Source organism: Brachycentrus maculatus, unplaced genomic scaffold, assembly GCF_059751285.1.
Source record: "Brachycentrus maculatus isolate JH-2025_06_01 unplaced genomic scaffold, ASM5975128v1 h1tg000449l, whole genome shotgun sequence".
In the NCBI taxonomy this organism is placed as follows: Eukaryota; Metazoa; Arthropoda; class Insecta; order Trichoptera; family Brachycentridae; genus Brachycentrus; species Brachycentrus maculatus.
The window spans coordinates 233,109-248,722 of NW_028281196.1; the positions used below are offsets into that span (position 1 = coordinate 233,109).

General features: G+C 37.8%; 1 protein-coding gene across 2 annotated transcripts; it reads right to left on the reverse strand.

Annotated features, from left to right (window-relative positions):
* Window positions 1-391: 391 nt before the first annotated feature.
* Window positions 392-11,129, reverse strand: Tbce (Tubulin-binding cofactor E). 2 transcript variants are annotated; one of them, XR_015838637.1, is made up of 9 exons: window positions 10,665-11,129; window positions 8,758-8,867; window positions 7,533-7,712; window positions 6,554-6,995; window positions 6,133-6,264; window positions 3,759-3,915; window positions 2,266-2,446; window positions 941-1,237; window positions 419-877 (listed from the first exon to the last, which is right to left on the reverse strand). XR_015838637.1 is itself a non-coding variant. In XM_088271562.1 (8 exons), exons 1-8 carry the CDS (start codon window positions 11,007-11,009, stop codon window positions 1,084-1,086), a joined length of 1,701 nt encoding a protein of 566 aa, XP_088127688.1. In that variant the 5' UTR covers window positions 11,010-11,129; the 3' UTR covers window positions 392-1,083. The 2 variants fall into 2 exon arrangements, 1 of the variants encoding a protein (XP_088127688.1); XM_088271562.1 differs by having other exon boundaries at window positions 392-1,237.
* Between the last annotated feature and the right edge of the window lie 4,485 nt (window positions 11,130-15,614).

Below are 15,614 nucleotides of genomic sequence, written 5' to 3' on the forward strand. Positions count from 1 at the left end.
TTTAAACTCGGAAGTGTAATATATTGACTTGTTAAAAGTGAAAAACTGCATTGATGTTTATTTTCTTGCCAAGCAAAAGTGACTTAAATGGCCCTCCTGAACATTTTGTTTTGTTAGTTGGTCACTTTCTCCTGTACGACTACGATTTGTATAAATAATAAAAACACAAATATTTTTAATAGATTTATACTATCCACTGACACTTCGTGATGGAATTGCATTTTTAATTTATTATTAGATTAAAACCAGTATTTTTAGCTTTTCCACTTTTTTATTTGACCAGCGACCGGGTTTCGTCGTTACCGACATCATCAGACCAGTCTGATGATGTCGGTAACGACGAAACCCGGTCGCTGGTCAAATAAAAAAGTGGAAAAGCTAAAAATATTGGTTTTAATCTAATAATAAATTACAAATATTTTTCTTTTTAAAAAAATAATAAAAGAGTGTCTTATAATCCAAAGCGTCTCTTAGCCCAGTGTACCGCAAACATTTTCTAATCAAAGTACACCTACCAAACTAAGTAATTTCAGAGGTGCATATTTACCGTATTACGGTAACATATTTAACATATTATGTTTAATGCGAAATGCGAGCCTACTTAACTGAGAGCCGGCAATAAAAATTTGGAGCAATTGTGTTATTTTCACAAAACTAGACGTTTTTCTGCGGCACACCAACTAAACACCACGGTGCACCAGCGTGCCGCGGCACACACGCACAGGAACTATGCATTAGAACATGCCGTTAGAGATTGCATTTTACCTTTAATGATATAAGATATTGATCGTTTACGGAGTAGTGCATCTGGCATTTAGCATTGTGGAATAATGATTGAACATTGAACTCCCAATTTAAGTGTTATAAAAAAAGTATACTGAAATAGTTTTTTCTATGGTGTATGACAAATAAAACATCTTGTCATGTTTGGAAACGTTACAAAAAACAAATGTTCTAATAAAAATAAGATTCTTAAGAACAACATCTTAGTCCATGGCATCTTATAGTCCGTAAAATACGGTAGTGTCCGTCGCTCCATGGAATTTGACTGTGTGGGCTTTTGAGGATGATGTGTGATTTCTGTCACCATTTGACAAGGACCGTGTCGCCGTCGGAGACTGAGAAGTAGTCTAGTTCTTTGAGCTGGTTGTCCAGATGGACCGTCATCTCCTTGGCGTTGCTCTTGCTGGTGTACAAGCAGTAGAGGCTCGGTTCTGAAGACATGGATCCTCCTTGCCTGAAAAATTTAAGACAATCGATAAATTAAAGTATTTTGAATAATCAAATCGACATTTTAACATAGATGAAGGAGAATATTGTTTTTATGTATTTTTTTTTCTTCTTTTTCTTTCCATGTTCGCTCCCTAGGTGGAGCATATGGCCAACACGAGAAGTCTCCAAGTCACTCTGTCACGGGCCATCTCCTTGGCTTCCTCCCAGGTCAGTCCGGAGTCTCGAAGTTCCGCTGAATATAGTCGGTGAATGGTCGTCTGCGGCCTTCCGGGGCGCCGGAATCCTCGGGGTTGGAAAGAGAGACACGAGGGATTGATGCACTCCGGTGGCATTCTAAGGACATGTCCCAACCATGTCCACCTTCTCCTCTTTAGGACTTCCAGTATGAGGGGCTGTTAAATGTACTATGGCTGTTCTTATGTACTAAATGTTAAATCAAACACTGATTTTTTAAGTCTACTAAGTTGTACTTTAGTGTTAAAAGATACAGTCCATTTAATCATTACATTACTTTGAAAATGCCATAACAAGGCGAAACGACTGTCACAAAATTGATTTTTATGTGTTTTTTTTAACAATAAAATACAATTATGTATTAATTTTGAAATCAATCACAGATTTTTTTGAGTCTACTAAGTTGTCTTTGATTTTAAAACACATAAATATTAATATTGTGACAATTGTTTTGCCTAGTTATGGCATTTTCAAACAAATGCGAAGATTAAATGGACTGACGGTCCTTATGTAGCTATACAATTCTAGGTACTTGCAATATACGTACTTGTATAGCTACATAAGGACCATCAGTCAAGAATTGTACGATGGAGACCTTGGGAGAACAAAAGAGGTGTCAGAAGACCCCAAAAGAGATGGTCCGACGGCATAGTCGCTGTGGGGGGTAGAAACTGGCTGCAAGCAGCAACCCACCGGAGGAGATGGAAAGAAGGGGAAGAGGCCTATATCCAGCAGTGGAGGTCAGAGGGCTCATGAAGAAGAAGAACAAAAATGTAACTGAATGTTTCATTGCCTAACCTGGTGGCAAACAGTCTTCGAGCGAGGGAGGAGAGCTTCTGGACGCTCATGGTAGAGGGAAGTCTCTTCTTGAAGCTGCGTCCGGAGTTGTCGTCCTTCAGTATGATTTCGATCAGTTTACTTCTTATGATATCCGTCTGTTGCACCGTCTCTAACAGGCGGTCATCGGGGAGGGTATACTCTGGACATGGAAAGAAATGTAATCCTATAATTTTTAAATTTAAAAAGTGTGGATAAAAAATTACGTCAATCCTTTGGCCTTATGACATCTGTTGAAATATCTGACTAATAATTTGTAACATCACAAGGATAAATAAAAGAACAGATCCCTGAATTTTCTTAAGGTCGATAATTAGTCCGCGCCATAATCATGCCCAATATCTGTCTCACTCTCGACGCTACGCATCGCCAGTGGGTAAGAGTGACACACGATGGGTGCTTTGATTTATTTATGTTACGATCTTATTTGTTTATATTACGATATATTTCAAGGATAATGTGACACAAGTGTATTATAGAGTACCAAAAAGGCACAATGAATCCCATTGAACAATTTTGTTTAGGAAAATAAATCGTTTCTTAACTAAATACATGATAAAAGTAATCATTTAAAAAACACTGGCGTCTTTCAGGAACAAAGTTAACGTGGTTAAAAGGTTAATAAATCATGACCAAATTAAATATTTGATTTCTAAAAAAAAAACAATCAACAATTTGTTTTTTGTCTTTATTTTAATTTCGTTTGCATTTTACAATATATTATAATTACAAGTAGGTACATAAAAATATATAATCCTAATACAACAAAAGATCCCACAAAGGCATGGCCTGTGTGTGGGTATACATTTTGTTTTAGATTGTAATAAAAGGGCACTGACAAGAATATAATAGACACCAGAAATAAAATTAGCTTAAAAGTGCTACTATAAAGTACAATTATTTGATGTTCACAATACATATCGCTCACTCCTTTCAACGTCATATATAAAAAATCGACAATTTTCGGTTGTGAATGTTTTCGGAATGCCCAGAAAATGTTCTATATCCCAGCAAAAGCGGCATATTTTTAACTTAATATTTACCCGCTACAGGGCAGAAAGTGTTGTTTTTGCATTTTGAAGAAAAGGTATCGTTTAATTATTTTTTTAAATATACTAAATATTTTTCAAATGGAGAAAAAACATTCAGGTTTTATCTAAAAAGATCTGTTGCACAGTAAAAAGTTCAATAAGTGGCTTGATATTTATTTTTAATACATTTTATTACATTCTTAAACTTCAAAAATGATCTCCTGAAATACAAGTTTTTGAAAGGAGTGAGCGATATGTTGTTTTTTTTTATAAAAATACTCTCCAGATTCTCTGTAATCCGAACGCTCCACTAGTCCAAACAGAGGGTAAATTTTTGGCATTCGGATTATAGAGGTCCTTCTGTAGTAGTTTGTTTGACTGGCCTCTGAATTTTTATATTACTTATATTTATTCGATACTTACTTTGTATGAGCTGCTTAAATCTGGAATGTTCTAGTAGAAATTGTTTAGTATCTTCTTTCGTCGCTTCTAACGTCTTCCACTCTTTCCCGTGCTTCTTCAAATAGTCGTATTCGGCGCCTCGTCTTGCGTCCTTTGCTATTTCAGATCCGTTGAATTCCTGAAAGATTAAATACATATATCGACGTGCCCTACGTAAAGAGCTCTAACTACATTTTTGTCACTTTTGAGATATTTGGTGTATGTTATCAACTGACCGTTACCTACATATATAAACAAACAAAAAAAATATATAAAATAAATTACGCCTAGTTTTCAGGCGTATAAGACGCTATCTACATCGAATTCTCGTAACGAACTGAACTCCTAAAACGCCAACTACTTAATTTTGAGTGAATAAAGTTTAAAAACGATTTAGTACATTATTTTATCGTGTTTTTTTTAAATGTATAGTATAATATTATAATAATAAAACTCTTATCCGCACCCCGATGGTGCATAGGGCACTTTGTCTTATAAACGCAGTGTTATCATGATCGTTTTACACATGAAGGAAAGGTGATCAGCCCTCCGCTTCAGGTACCAGTCCATGGTAATATTGAATAAATATGTATTACAGTGAAAAAATCACTTATATTTATTTTTATCCCCCTTGGGAATCGAACCCGGGACCTCCAGAACGGTAGCCGAGCGTACTGACCATTACACTACGGAGGCGGACAAATGTATAGTACTTGTTTAGAATTTCAGATAAAACCGTTAATTAATAAAATAAAATATGTTGAAAAAATCTTCTAAGCTCTCTCCTGTAAAGTAACCGATTTGCAGATAGAGTACTTTACGTAGGAGCCGTCGATATATATGCATATACTTACTTACTCAGTGTTCCGCAAACATTTTCTATTCAAGGTACACCTACCAAATTAAGAAATTTCAGAGGTGCATATTTACCATATTATGGTAACATATTTAACATGTTATGTTCAATGCGAAATGTGAGCCTACTTAACTGAGAGCCGGCAATAAAAATTTGGAGCCATTGTGTTATTTTCACAAAACTAGACCTTTTTTCCGCGGCACACCAACTAATCACCACGGTACACCAGTGTGCCGCGGCACACACGCGACGGAACAATGTACTAACTAACTATCACACGGCTTCACCACAGGAGTAGGCAGAATACAACGCTACATCACTCTATCTTTGCAAACAATCTTCGTATTTTCCACATTCATACATCCTCATAACATATTATTTATTGACTTGGCGTTTAATTTGTAGAACTCCATTTTAATTTATGTATTAATTTTAAATCAAAACACAGATTTTTTGAGTCTACTAAGTTGTATTTTATTAATTTATTAATTACATTACCAACAATTGTTTAATACATAACCAACAATTGTATTAAAATCTCTAAAATATGGCCATGTCAATAAATTCTTCCCTTCCCAGAAAACAAATATAAGGTTACATACCTACATCCCCCATTAGCGACTGTTGTCTCCCATAAATTATTACTGCACATGTTAAAACTGTCACATAGAATTGTATAGCTACATAAGGACCGTAGTCCATTTGATCTTCACATTCGTTTGATAATGCCCTAACAAGGCGAAACAATTGTCACAATATAATTTTTTATGTGTTTTTTGTTAATAAAATACAACTTAGTAGACTCAAAAAATCTGTGTTTTGATTTAAAATTAATACATAAATCCTCATAACAGTTCAACAAATGTCTTTGCACTGTTCCGTGTCTGTCTGCTGTGCTGGTCGGGGTTGTGGGCGTCTGTGTACCGGCCAACGTCGAGTCGGAATCGGATCTAGCTGACTAATTGAACTAAACACTAATCCCTTTCACTGCCTACACTGGGGTACTTCTAGAAAATTTGGTGATGGACTTACAAACTTGTATTTATTTAGATTGGCAGTGACAGGTATATTGAAAGCTTTTAAATGTAAATTCACAGTGAAATCGGGATACAATTTTATATTGTTTCACATTTTCAATAAATTTCGCAACTTAGTTAAAAAAAAATAATAATAATGAACATATTGACATGATTCATTGTTTCCCTGACAGGTGACACTTATTGTCACGATACGTTCATTTTTGTAGACCAAATACAGATTTAAATCTCTTTTTTATACTGGGCTCAAGTAACACATCAAAGTTGAAGTAGCCCCGTTCTACGGCATGCGAGTAGAGTTCACAATAGCCATCTACGGTAGAATGAGGAACGCTTTTATTAAGCAGAATTTTTTTTCCATTTGTATGTATGTGAGGTCCGAATCCTGGATCATATTCACCTACCTACTTTAAATTAAAGTCAAAGGCTTTTTGATAAAAATTTGTCTTTTTTTTCTTCCTACCTTTAAATTTCCTATTCGGGCCACAATAAGCTGTGAACATGTGTCGTAATCCTCTCCATCCAGTACTGGATTCTTCAAGAAGTACAGCTTTTGAAGGTTAGATAATTTATCCAGTTCACTGAGTGACCTCCACTAAAAACAGAATACAAATTCATGTACAGGACACTCCCGAATTTTTGGGAGGGATGGAGAAAAAAAATACCCGTATAATCGATTTTCGGGTTAATCCGAAGAGTTATAAATAAAGAGAAATTTAAAACTGCGCTATATTCAATTATGAATACCTACTTGCTTAGTAATGCACATGTGTTGACAGTGTGACACAACTAGATTTAAAGGTGTCACCAGTTTTTTATAAATTTATAATTATAAAGTTTTAAAAAATAATAGATAATTTTTTAATAAAAAAACCAACACTTACGTCATTTACTAAATTGTGCTTCATATGCAAGACGGTCAGACTCGGGAAACAGTCGGTTTTCTCGCCTTTATATCTGTCATCGAAGCGAACATCTCTCAACTGACACTCGTTCAGACTGAGGCAGGTCAAGCTTCTCATGCAACCGAGTCTCAGGACCTCCCTCCAACCGGCTAGCGGGTTGCCGTCCAGCACGAGCTCAGTCAGGTTGGTCAGGTTGGCAAGGTTGGCCAGGTTACCGCCGGGCACAGTCGGGGCCGCCACGCACGAGACGCTGTTGTAGGCGAGAACCAGGACTCGCAAGTGCGGCAGCATCGCGGACACCCTCTGAATGTGTTGCCACTCCAGATTGCAATGTGTAACTATCAATTTTTTAAGTTTAAGAAAATACGGGGCGTATTGTTCAATTTCTCGATCTGAATTTGAGAGAGATATCCTATTTTTGCTGTAAAAATAAATTTTAAAAGGTCAAATAACAATGTTTTTAAAAAATATTGTAATAGTGCGGTAAGCGATGTATGATAGACAACATTTTTAGTGTCTCCAAATACTTGTCTGCTCAATAAAAAGCTTCTTTTCATCTCACCAATAGATGTCTAGTGAAGTTCTAGTGATTCAAGAACAATGTTTCAAAATTTGTTCATATATATAGAACTTCCAAGAATTTAAGTGTTGTGGTTGTCAATAATGGGTAGAATTGGTGGATATGACGGTTGTCAGCTCTGTAAATGCCCAGACTTCCATATTCTTCTTCATCTTTGATGAGATATGAAATAATATGAAAAATACTCCTATAATTGGAGATAATCCAGGTTTGTGAACAAGTATTTGGACACACTCAAAATGTTGCATACATGGTTTATTTATTTATTAACCCGAGAGGTGTTCGGACAGTCTTGTTTACAATTGCAGGTGATGTTTTCTTGCGCCGGGAAATTTACTCGCTAAAATTTGTCAGTTTAGTGGATAATAGCCCGCGTACCTCAGATCCAACGTCTCCAGATGATGTAGCTGAGCTCCGAAGTCGGCCACCACCTTCCAGTCGGCCAGCAGGTTCTTGGACAGGTCGAGGATACGGAGCGCCGGACACAGCGTGAGCAGGTCTCCCGCTGACCAAACGTTCATATCCGACACGCACGCCTCAACCAGCTTGTCTAAGGTCCTGATTAAAAGAAACAAAACATATATTTTGTATATTAGCACATTTGGACGGGTGTTTTTTTTTTTTTTATTATTTAGTTAGCTTGTATTATAAAATATAAATTATTTTATACACTTAATTTACTACATCTACATATATATATTTACATTTCCTTACAGTAAACAAAACATTTATGTTTAAATTCTTTCAGACTGTTTCCATTCTTCATACATTCAGGCATCTCATCATACATTTTCAAACCCTTTATGCCTATAGACTGTTGGCGACAGGATTTGATAATTGTATACGTATAGTTTAGACCTTAACAAAGAGATTGGTACATAATATTCATATAAAACCATTAAATAATTCCTTCTTTTCTGACTTTGAAATAAGGCCAACGCAGAAGGTAAAAATACCCTTCCCATCCTTAAGCATCAATCCACCCAACGGGTAGAAATACCCTTCTCCTCCCAAGTGTATTATAAGCGTTGTAAACTTTATGGTATGGTAATATAACACTTTTCTTATCGTTCATCGTTGACTTTGTGTAATACCAGTATAAAAAGTGTGTTTTAAAGTGATATTACACAAAGTGAACGATTAATGATAAGGAGAGTTTCATTTTAAAGGAAAATGATTATTTTCTTTTTTAAAGAGAAATATTTGTGTTTTCATTATTTACAAAAATTTCATATTTCTGTGAGCCTAAGCGGCTCATAATTAGAAATAGGTATCAAATTGTGTTGGGCTCGAACCGAGAAACTCTGACTTCCAACGCGGACCCTTGAGTCCGCAACACTAACCACGGGACCACAACCCGACACTTACATTTATTGATTCGGCAGTCACTTTGTGGTAATATCTATATCCATTTGAGTTTACTGATAATATCTATACATTTTAAATTTAAGTTTTACTTGTTAAACGCCATTATTTAAAAAAATCTATTGTGACAATGATTCGGAATGCATCGAAACACAGGTTATATCCAACATTTTGTTATAATAAAATAAATATATAATAAAAAATAAAAAATATATAATAAACTAAATAAACAACTTACCCCTGTTTCTTTCTTATAGAGTCAAACCCCACCATTTCAATGAAAGGCACTTTTATCTGCCTCTTCAAGTCATCTATAACAGCCTTATGCAAAGCTTCTGTGGTCTCATCCTAGAAAAAAAAAGTGAGAATCGCGAAACATATTTTCCAAAATGGAATGTAATTAATAGTCCGTCACTCCTACCAACCCAACCAATTATCCCATACTGTAGAATAGACTGACAGAAAGCGTAGTATTTTTTTTTGTAAAGATAAACAAGACAGAAGTGAGAATTTTATCTCACCAATAGATGTCTCTAGTGAAATTCTAGAGATTCAAGCACAATGTTTCGAAATTGGATCATATACAATATATAGATCTTCCAAGAATTTGAGTAGTACGGCTGTCAATCATGGATAGAGTTGGTGAATGTTACACGTGTGTAAAGTGATCATGACGGTTGTATGCCTCGTAAATGCCCAGACCTCCATATTCTTCCTCATCTTTGTTGAAATATCAAAAAATAATATGAAAAATAACACCTATAATTGGAGATAATCCAGATTTGCGTACAAGTATTTGGACACAATCAAAATTTAATAACGTAAGTCGTTGTTATTTTAATATATTTTTGTCCATACTGTTGGTAGAGAGCGGGAGACGCTTGCGAGCGTTCTATTTGCTTACTTTAGGTAGAGCGCGAGAGACGCCTGCAAACATTGTACAGATGGGAATTGGGTGTTGCGGCTACTTGTGATTAGTATACTGAGGGTCGGGCGGCAGACTGCCAGAGTATAATTAGGGTCCTTTTCCATACCGTTGGTAGAGAGCGGGAGACGCTTGCGAGCGTTCTATTTGCTTACTTTAGGTAGAGCGCGAGAGACGCCTGCAAACATTGTACAGATGGGAATTGGGTGTTGCGGCTACTTGTGATTAGTATACTGAGGGTCGGGCGGCAGACTGCCAGAGTATAATTAGGGTCCTTTTCCATACTGTTGGTAGAGAGCGGGAGACGCTTGCGAGCGTTCTATTTGCTTACTTTAGGTAGAGCGCGAGAGACGCCTGCAAACATTGTACAGATGGGAATTGGGTGTTGCGGCTACTTGTGATTAGTATACTGAGGGTCGGGCGGCAGACTGCCAGAGTATAATTAGGGTCCTTTTCCATACTGTTGGTAGAGAGCGGGAGACGCTTGCGAGCGTTCTATTTGCTTACTTTAGGTAGAGCGCGAGAGACGCCTGCAAACATTGTACAGATGGGAATTGGGTGTTGCGGCTACTTGTGATTAGTATACTGAGGGTCGGGCGGCAGACTGCCAGAGTATAATTAGGGTCCTTTTCCATACTGTTGGTAGAGAGCGGGAGACGCTTGCGAGCGTTCTATTTGCTTACTTTAGGTAGAGCGCGAGAGACGCCTGCAAACATTGTACAGATGGGAATTGGGTGTTGCGGCTACTTGTGATTAGTATACTGAGGGTCGGGCGGCAGACTGCCAGAGTATAATTAGGGTCCTTTTCCATACTGTTGGTAGAGAGCGGGAGACGCTTGCGAGCGTTCTATTTGCTTACTTTAGGTAGAGCGCGAGAGACGCCTGCAAACATTGTACAGATGGGAATTGGGTGTTGCGGCTACTTGTGATTAGTATACTGAGGGTCGGGCGGCAGACTGCCAGAGTATAATTAGGGTCCTTTTCCATACTGTTGGTAGAGAGCGGGAGACGCTTGCGAGCGTTCTATTTGCTTACTTTAGGTAGAGCGCGAGAGACGCCTGCAAACATTGTACAGATGGGAATTGGGTGTTGCGGCTACTTGTGATTAGTATACTGAGGGTCGGGCGGCAGACTGCCAGAGTATAATTAGGGTCGGGGTTGATGAACAAAACCGCCCGACAACAGTGTGTTAAGAAGCCAATAACTCCTTCATTACTCACCTCTTTCTCCCCGTAATATTTTCTTATGGCGTCTGCACAAGTAACGGACGGGGAAATTTTGTTCGCACGCACAAATGAACCAGAGGTCTGACCACTGGCTTCAAAATACCGGACACCATTTACGGAACCATTGTGCTTTCCTCTTGTAACATCGTCCCAGTCTATGCCGTACCACAAGCCGACGTAGCCGAACACTTCCCCGACGTATTTCACGGTCCCAGTCGAGTTATCACACCTTATGCGACTTTCCACACCGATATCTTGAGATTTCGCGACCTCTGCCTCGGTTTCCATGCTTTCATTATACAGGTTCTTGACAAAGTGCGCCGGCAGGACGCCCACCATAGTAAGTTTGTGATATTCGCTGAGAAAACTGCCGGGAAAATAAAAGAAAAACGAACAGAATTCAAAACATATCGCGACGGAGAATTTGACAGCTGCCAAAACAAGTTGGCCACAAAGAAACGTCACGGCAGGGGGGGAAACCGAGCGATATTAATGAGTCATTTCGAGTGTTGCTACAATACAAAATAATTTATTATTAGGTAAAAAAAAAACATTGTTGGTAAGAATAGCATGAGGATAACAGCGGCGGACAACAGCATAAGCGGGATCAGACCACCAGGAAGACCACCTAAACGATGGAGAGACAGCTGGTCTTCCACCTCAAAGGAGCGGACTTGAGAATGATAGGACATAGTCCTAAATAAAAGAAAAATAATATAAAGGTAAGAATGGAAGATAAGGTGACGGACGGGTCAATCATGGGATCATATCCTCAAACAAAATCAAATTCCACTCCGCTCATAAACTTATATTATCATAAGTTTACTAACTGTTGTGTTTCAAACAGGAATTGTCAAAAATCAAATTGGTTTACCACAAGTTTTGACGTTGAACCAAGATTTCGTACAAACCTAGTACTACCATCACGCCGTTTTACCGCAGGGGTAGGCAGAAAGGATGGAACGCCACACTCTTCTGTCCTGACATACACTCTTCGCCTCCTTCACATCCATATATCTAGTCATCTATGCCCTCCGATTACGCAGACCTTTGACACCATCATGTGATTCTGATTGATCTGATCGTGCCAAGTCTTTTTGGGTGGTCCTCGTTCTGTTTTCCCGCTCACATTCACCACATATATTTTCTTAGACATTCTTTCGCTATCCATTCGCTCCACATGTCCATACCACCGCAAAGAACTCAACAATCTTTACAATCTTTTCAATTATCAATTGTTTAACCTTAGATTCCTTCCTTATATCTTCGTTTACAAATCTAGTAGATTTCATCTTAACTCGTCTAGAAAACGTCCAATTCGCATTTCGATTTAATTCTAAATCGATAAACTAATCCCCAGAATTTTTCCCCATACCTTCTTATTTGATCATACCCCGCTTATTTGTATGTTGTAAGTAATTTGAAATATTTTGAAATGGTAACACCGTAATTCTGACAGAACCAATGAGTTACATTTTGAAACGCACAATGGACAGAACTATAAAATAGTTCACTCATTTGCCGCTAGATGGACTTGCATACTTGATTTCAAAAGAGCAACTTCGAGGTGATTGGTCGTTTTCAGGGTTGGTCGTAGAACCCTTTCTAGTTTTAAAGTAATTTAGATACTCTTGTCTTCTCGCTCGCACTCATAACTTTTACTATAACTGCGTGTCGTCTAGAATCGAGACAATCTGAGCAATACGATGTTTAGTGCAAAGATCAGGTACTATAAGCTTTGTATTAGAGGATCCAGAGTTAAATTAAAAGTTTGTATCTCTTTTACTCTGATGTGCGTCGTATATCCAGCAAAAGTAGCCACATCCAACAATTTAATAAGTTTCAATTTGGCCCAATAATAATCTTAACTTCGGTCACAAATCGGAAAGTCATATTAATGTGCAGAAAATATTGTATTTTTGTTCGTTTACAAGACTCAAAAATCTGTCAAAACAAAATAAAACGTCATTTTTATACAAAAATAAACAGGCTTAACCATTTTTATTCACCATTTACTTTCAAATTAGACACATGCAAGTTCAAAGTATATTTTCTCTAAAAATACGAATCCATAATTGTTACTGATTGTATATTTTTACCACCCACGTTTCTTAAAATATCGGAGCAACATAAACTTTATTACGAAATATTTTTCCGCTTTACTCGTATCAAACGTTTTACATATTTTTCTCAAAATGATGTTGAGTGGATGTGGCTATTTTTGCAAATATACGACCCAAATTGAAAATGAAACAGCAATAAAATAGAGTAAAACAGAGATAGAGAGCATTTTGTAGCGCGCCATCTTGTTCTACGCGAAGAAACGTTTAAATTGAATGCTGAAATTCGTATGTTCTAAACTTGCGATCTATATTAGTGTATTCTATGACAAACATGGCTGACTATACGTTCGGACGTCTACTGTGATATGTGATAGTTTCCTACAAATGAGGAAAGTTTTTACTTGTGATGAATGGTGCACTGTGTTATAAGTGAACAAGACTTTTCTCAAATGTGTGGTTGTGTCTTCCAGTTGGCGTGATCTGCAGGAAAAGCGCCCCAGGACATCAATATGAGGTAAGTGCGAGGGCCGAGCCTCGCCGACAAAACAAATAAATAAAACGTATTCTCCGCCGTTTTTAGAAGGAATTATTTATAGAAATATATACAAGAAGCTCCAATACAGCAGTATGCGCTATTTACACATTACGATGCATTCTTTAAACGGGCTTTTTTCGTGTTGAAAGTGTGCAGTCCGCTTGTCATGTCAGTCTGCATGCCCGCCTCGGGTCTCGTATTCTAATTACAAATGTGTGCGGAGCTGTAATTGTGCATTAATTAGCCATCCACGCCGCTCTTTTGACAATAAACAGTAAACATCTGTAGTACATTGTATAAATTAAGCGGCCGGAGCGCCGAGTACGAACATCCTCGTGTCCTAGTATTGATTTTTTGCCTTAAGCCTCCCTTCGCGACATGACTTTTACGAACCCATTTCCTGCCTTTTAAACCCCTCCGACTACCGAATAATCTATTCCAAAATAATCTCTATCATTTTTTAAACGAGACGTGGTATTTTTAACAATAGCAAATGCCGAATATTAGCATCAATCTCTCGTCTTCCGGCTGTCATCCGCCGCCCACTCTTGTGTTTTTATGTATGACAAACCTAAACACGTACGTATTTTGTATTCAACACCCGTTTTAGAAGAGGATTTATCCAATTATGCAATATTTTACATCCGGATGAATGGGAAATGATGCTCGTCAACTAATTCCAGACGCAGCTAAAATATAAACAAACTCTTTTGTTTATAAATGCAATGGCGCTCGGCGCATATGTCATTATTGTACGTACTAACCGCAAAATCGTACTTCTTTTGTTGATCATTTATATTGGACATTTTTCACTAGAACCGCTCATAATTTGGAGTTTCCGAGGTTTTATTATCAATTAAAACATATCAACACTTCAAATTGCGCAATTTATAAGTTTTCATTGTTCTTTTAAAGTTAAAAATACCATATTTTACTCGGAGTAAGCTTGGTTTATTTTTCGCCAGCTGCATTTTTTCGTGCGAGGCTATTGTTTACAATACTGACTTACTACAAAAGGGAGTAACTACAGCAGTTTTACACGTATCTCATTTTTATTAATTATTCTAACTTAATAATACCTACGTATTTTTTAATTTGAATTCAATTTATGAAATATGTAACATGTATAAGTGTTTTTTGGTATACGAATTCAAATTTCCCGCAATAAATTGATGGTGGCACCCGCCTTGTGGCATGTTGCGCCATCTTGTTGAAACCACAGCTCTGCAATTATATCATAGTCATACATGCCCTATGGTTACGTAGACTTTATACGCGACTAGATTTCGAGCTAGACTTAGGTGAATGTGAAGTTAGCGACTAGATTTAGGTGAATGTGGTTGGTGATAGAAGCAGAGGAAGACCGAGGAAAACTTGGCATGATCGGGTATTTCAAATACTTGGGCGTTTCAGGTCAGGAGTCGGAATAATCGGTTGCATGTATGAGGAGATGCGTGAATGTGGAAGAGGTGGAGATTGTTTGTAAAGACAGATTGTTATGGCGTTTTATTCTCTCTGCCTACCACTGCGGGGAAGCGACGTGGTGGTTAGTTAGTTGATTAGCATTCAAGCCCTGATTTGATCGCGCCAACTCTTTCTCGGCCGTCCTCGTTCTGTTCTTCCATTCACGTTTGCGAAATACTCTCTTCTTAATTTACTCGTCGGTGATAAATACTGTACTAGGTAACCTAGTTAAAGGTAGGTACCTCGTTTTGGCCTTTTTTTGTAGATTCGTCTTGATCCTTCGAGCGTGTCCATTTCCTAACGATTTCAGATACATACAGCAGCGAATTCTAACCTCCTTTGTCCATACTTGTATATATTAGCATTGTTATTATCATATCTTGTCCGCCTCCGTAGTGTAATGGTCAGCACGCTTGGCTACCGTTCTGGAGGTCCCGGGTTCGATTCCCAGGGTGGGTCAAATAAATATGTATAAGTGATTTTTTCACTGTAATATTTATTCAATATTACCATGGACTGGTACCTGAAGCGGAGGGCTGATCACCTTTCCTTCATGTGTAAACGATCAAGATAACTCTGCGTTTATATGACGCAGTGCCCTATGCACCATTGGGGTGCGGATAAGGGTTTTATTATTATTATATTATTATTATCATATATTTATAGGTCGGAGTTTCCGACCTCTTTGAACTAAACTAAACTAAACTAACCATCACGCCGCTTCTCCGAAGGGGTAGGCAGAGAGAATAGAACGCCACACCACTCTGTCTTCGCAAACATTCTTCGCCTCTTCCACGTTCATGCATCTCCTCATACATACCCGCCGATTGTTACGACTCCTAACCTGACCACTTTCGGGTATTTGGCATACCTGATCGTGCC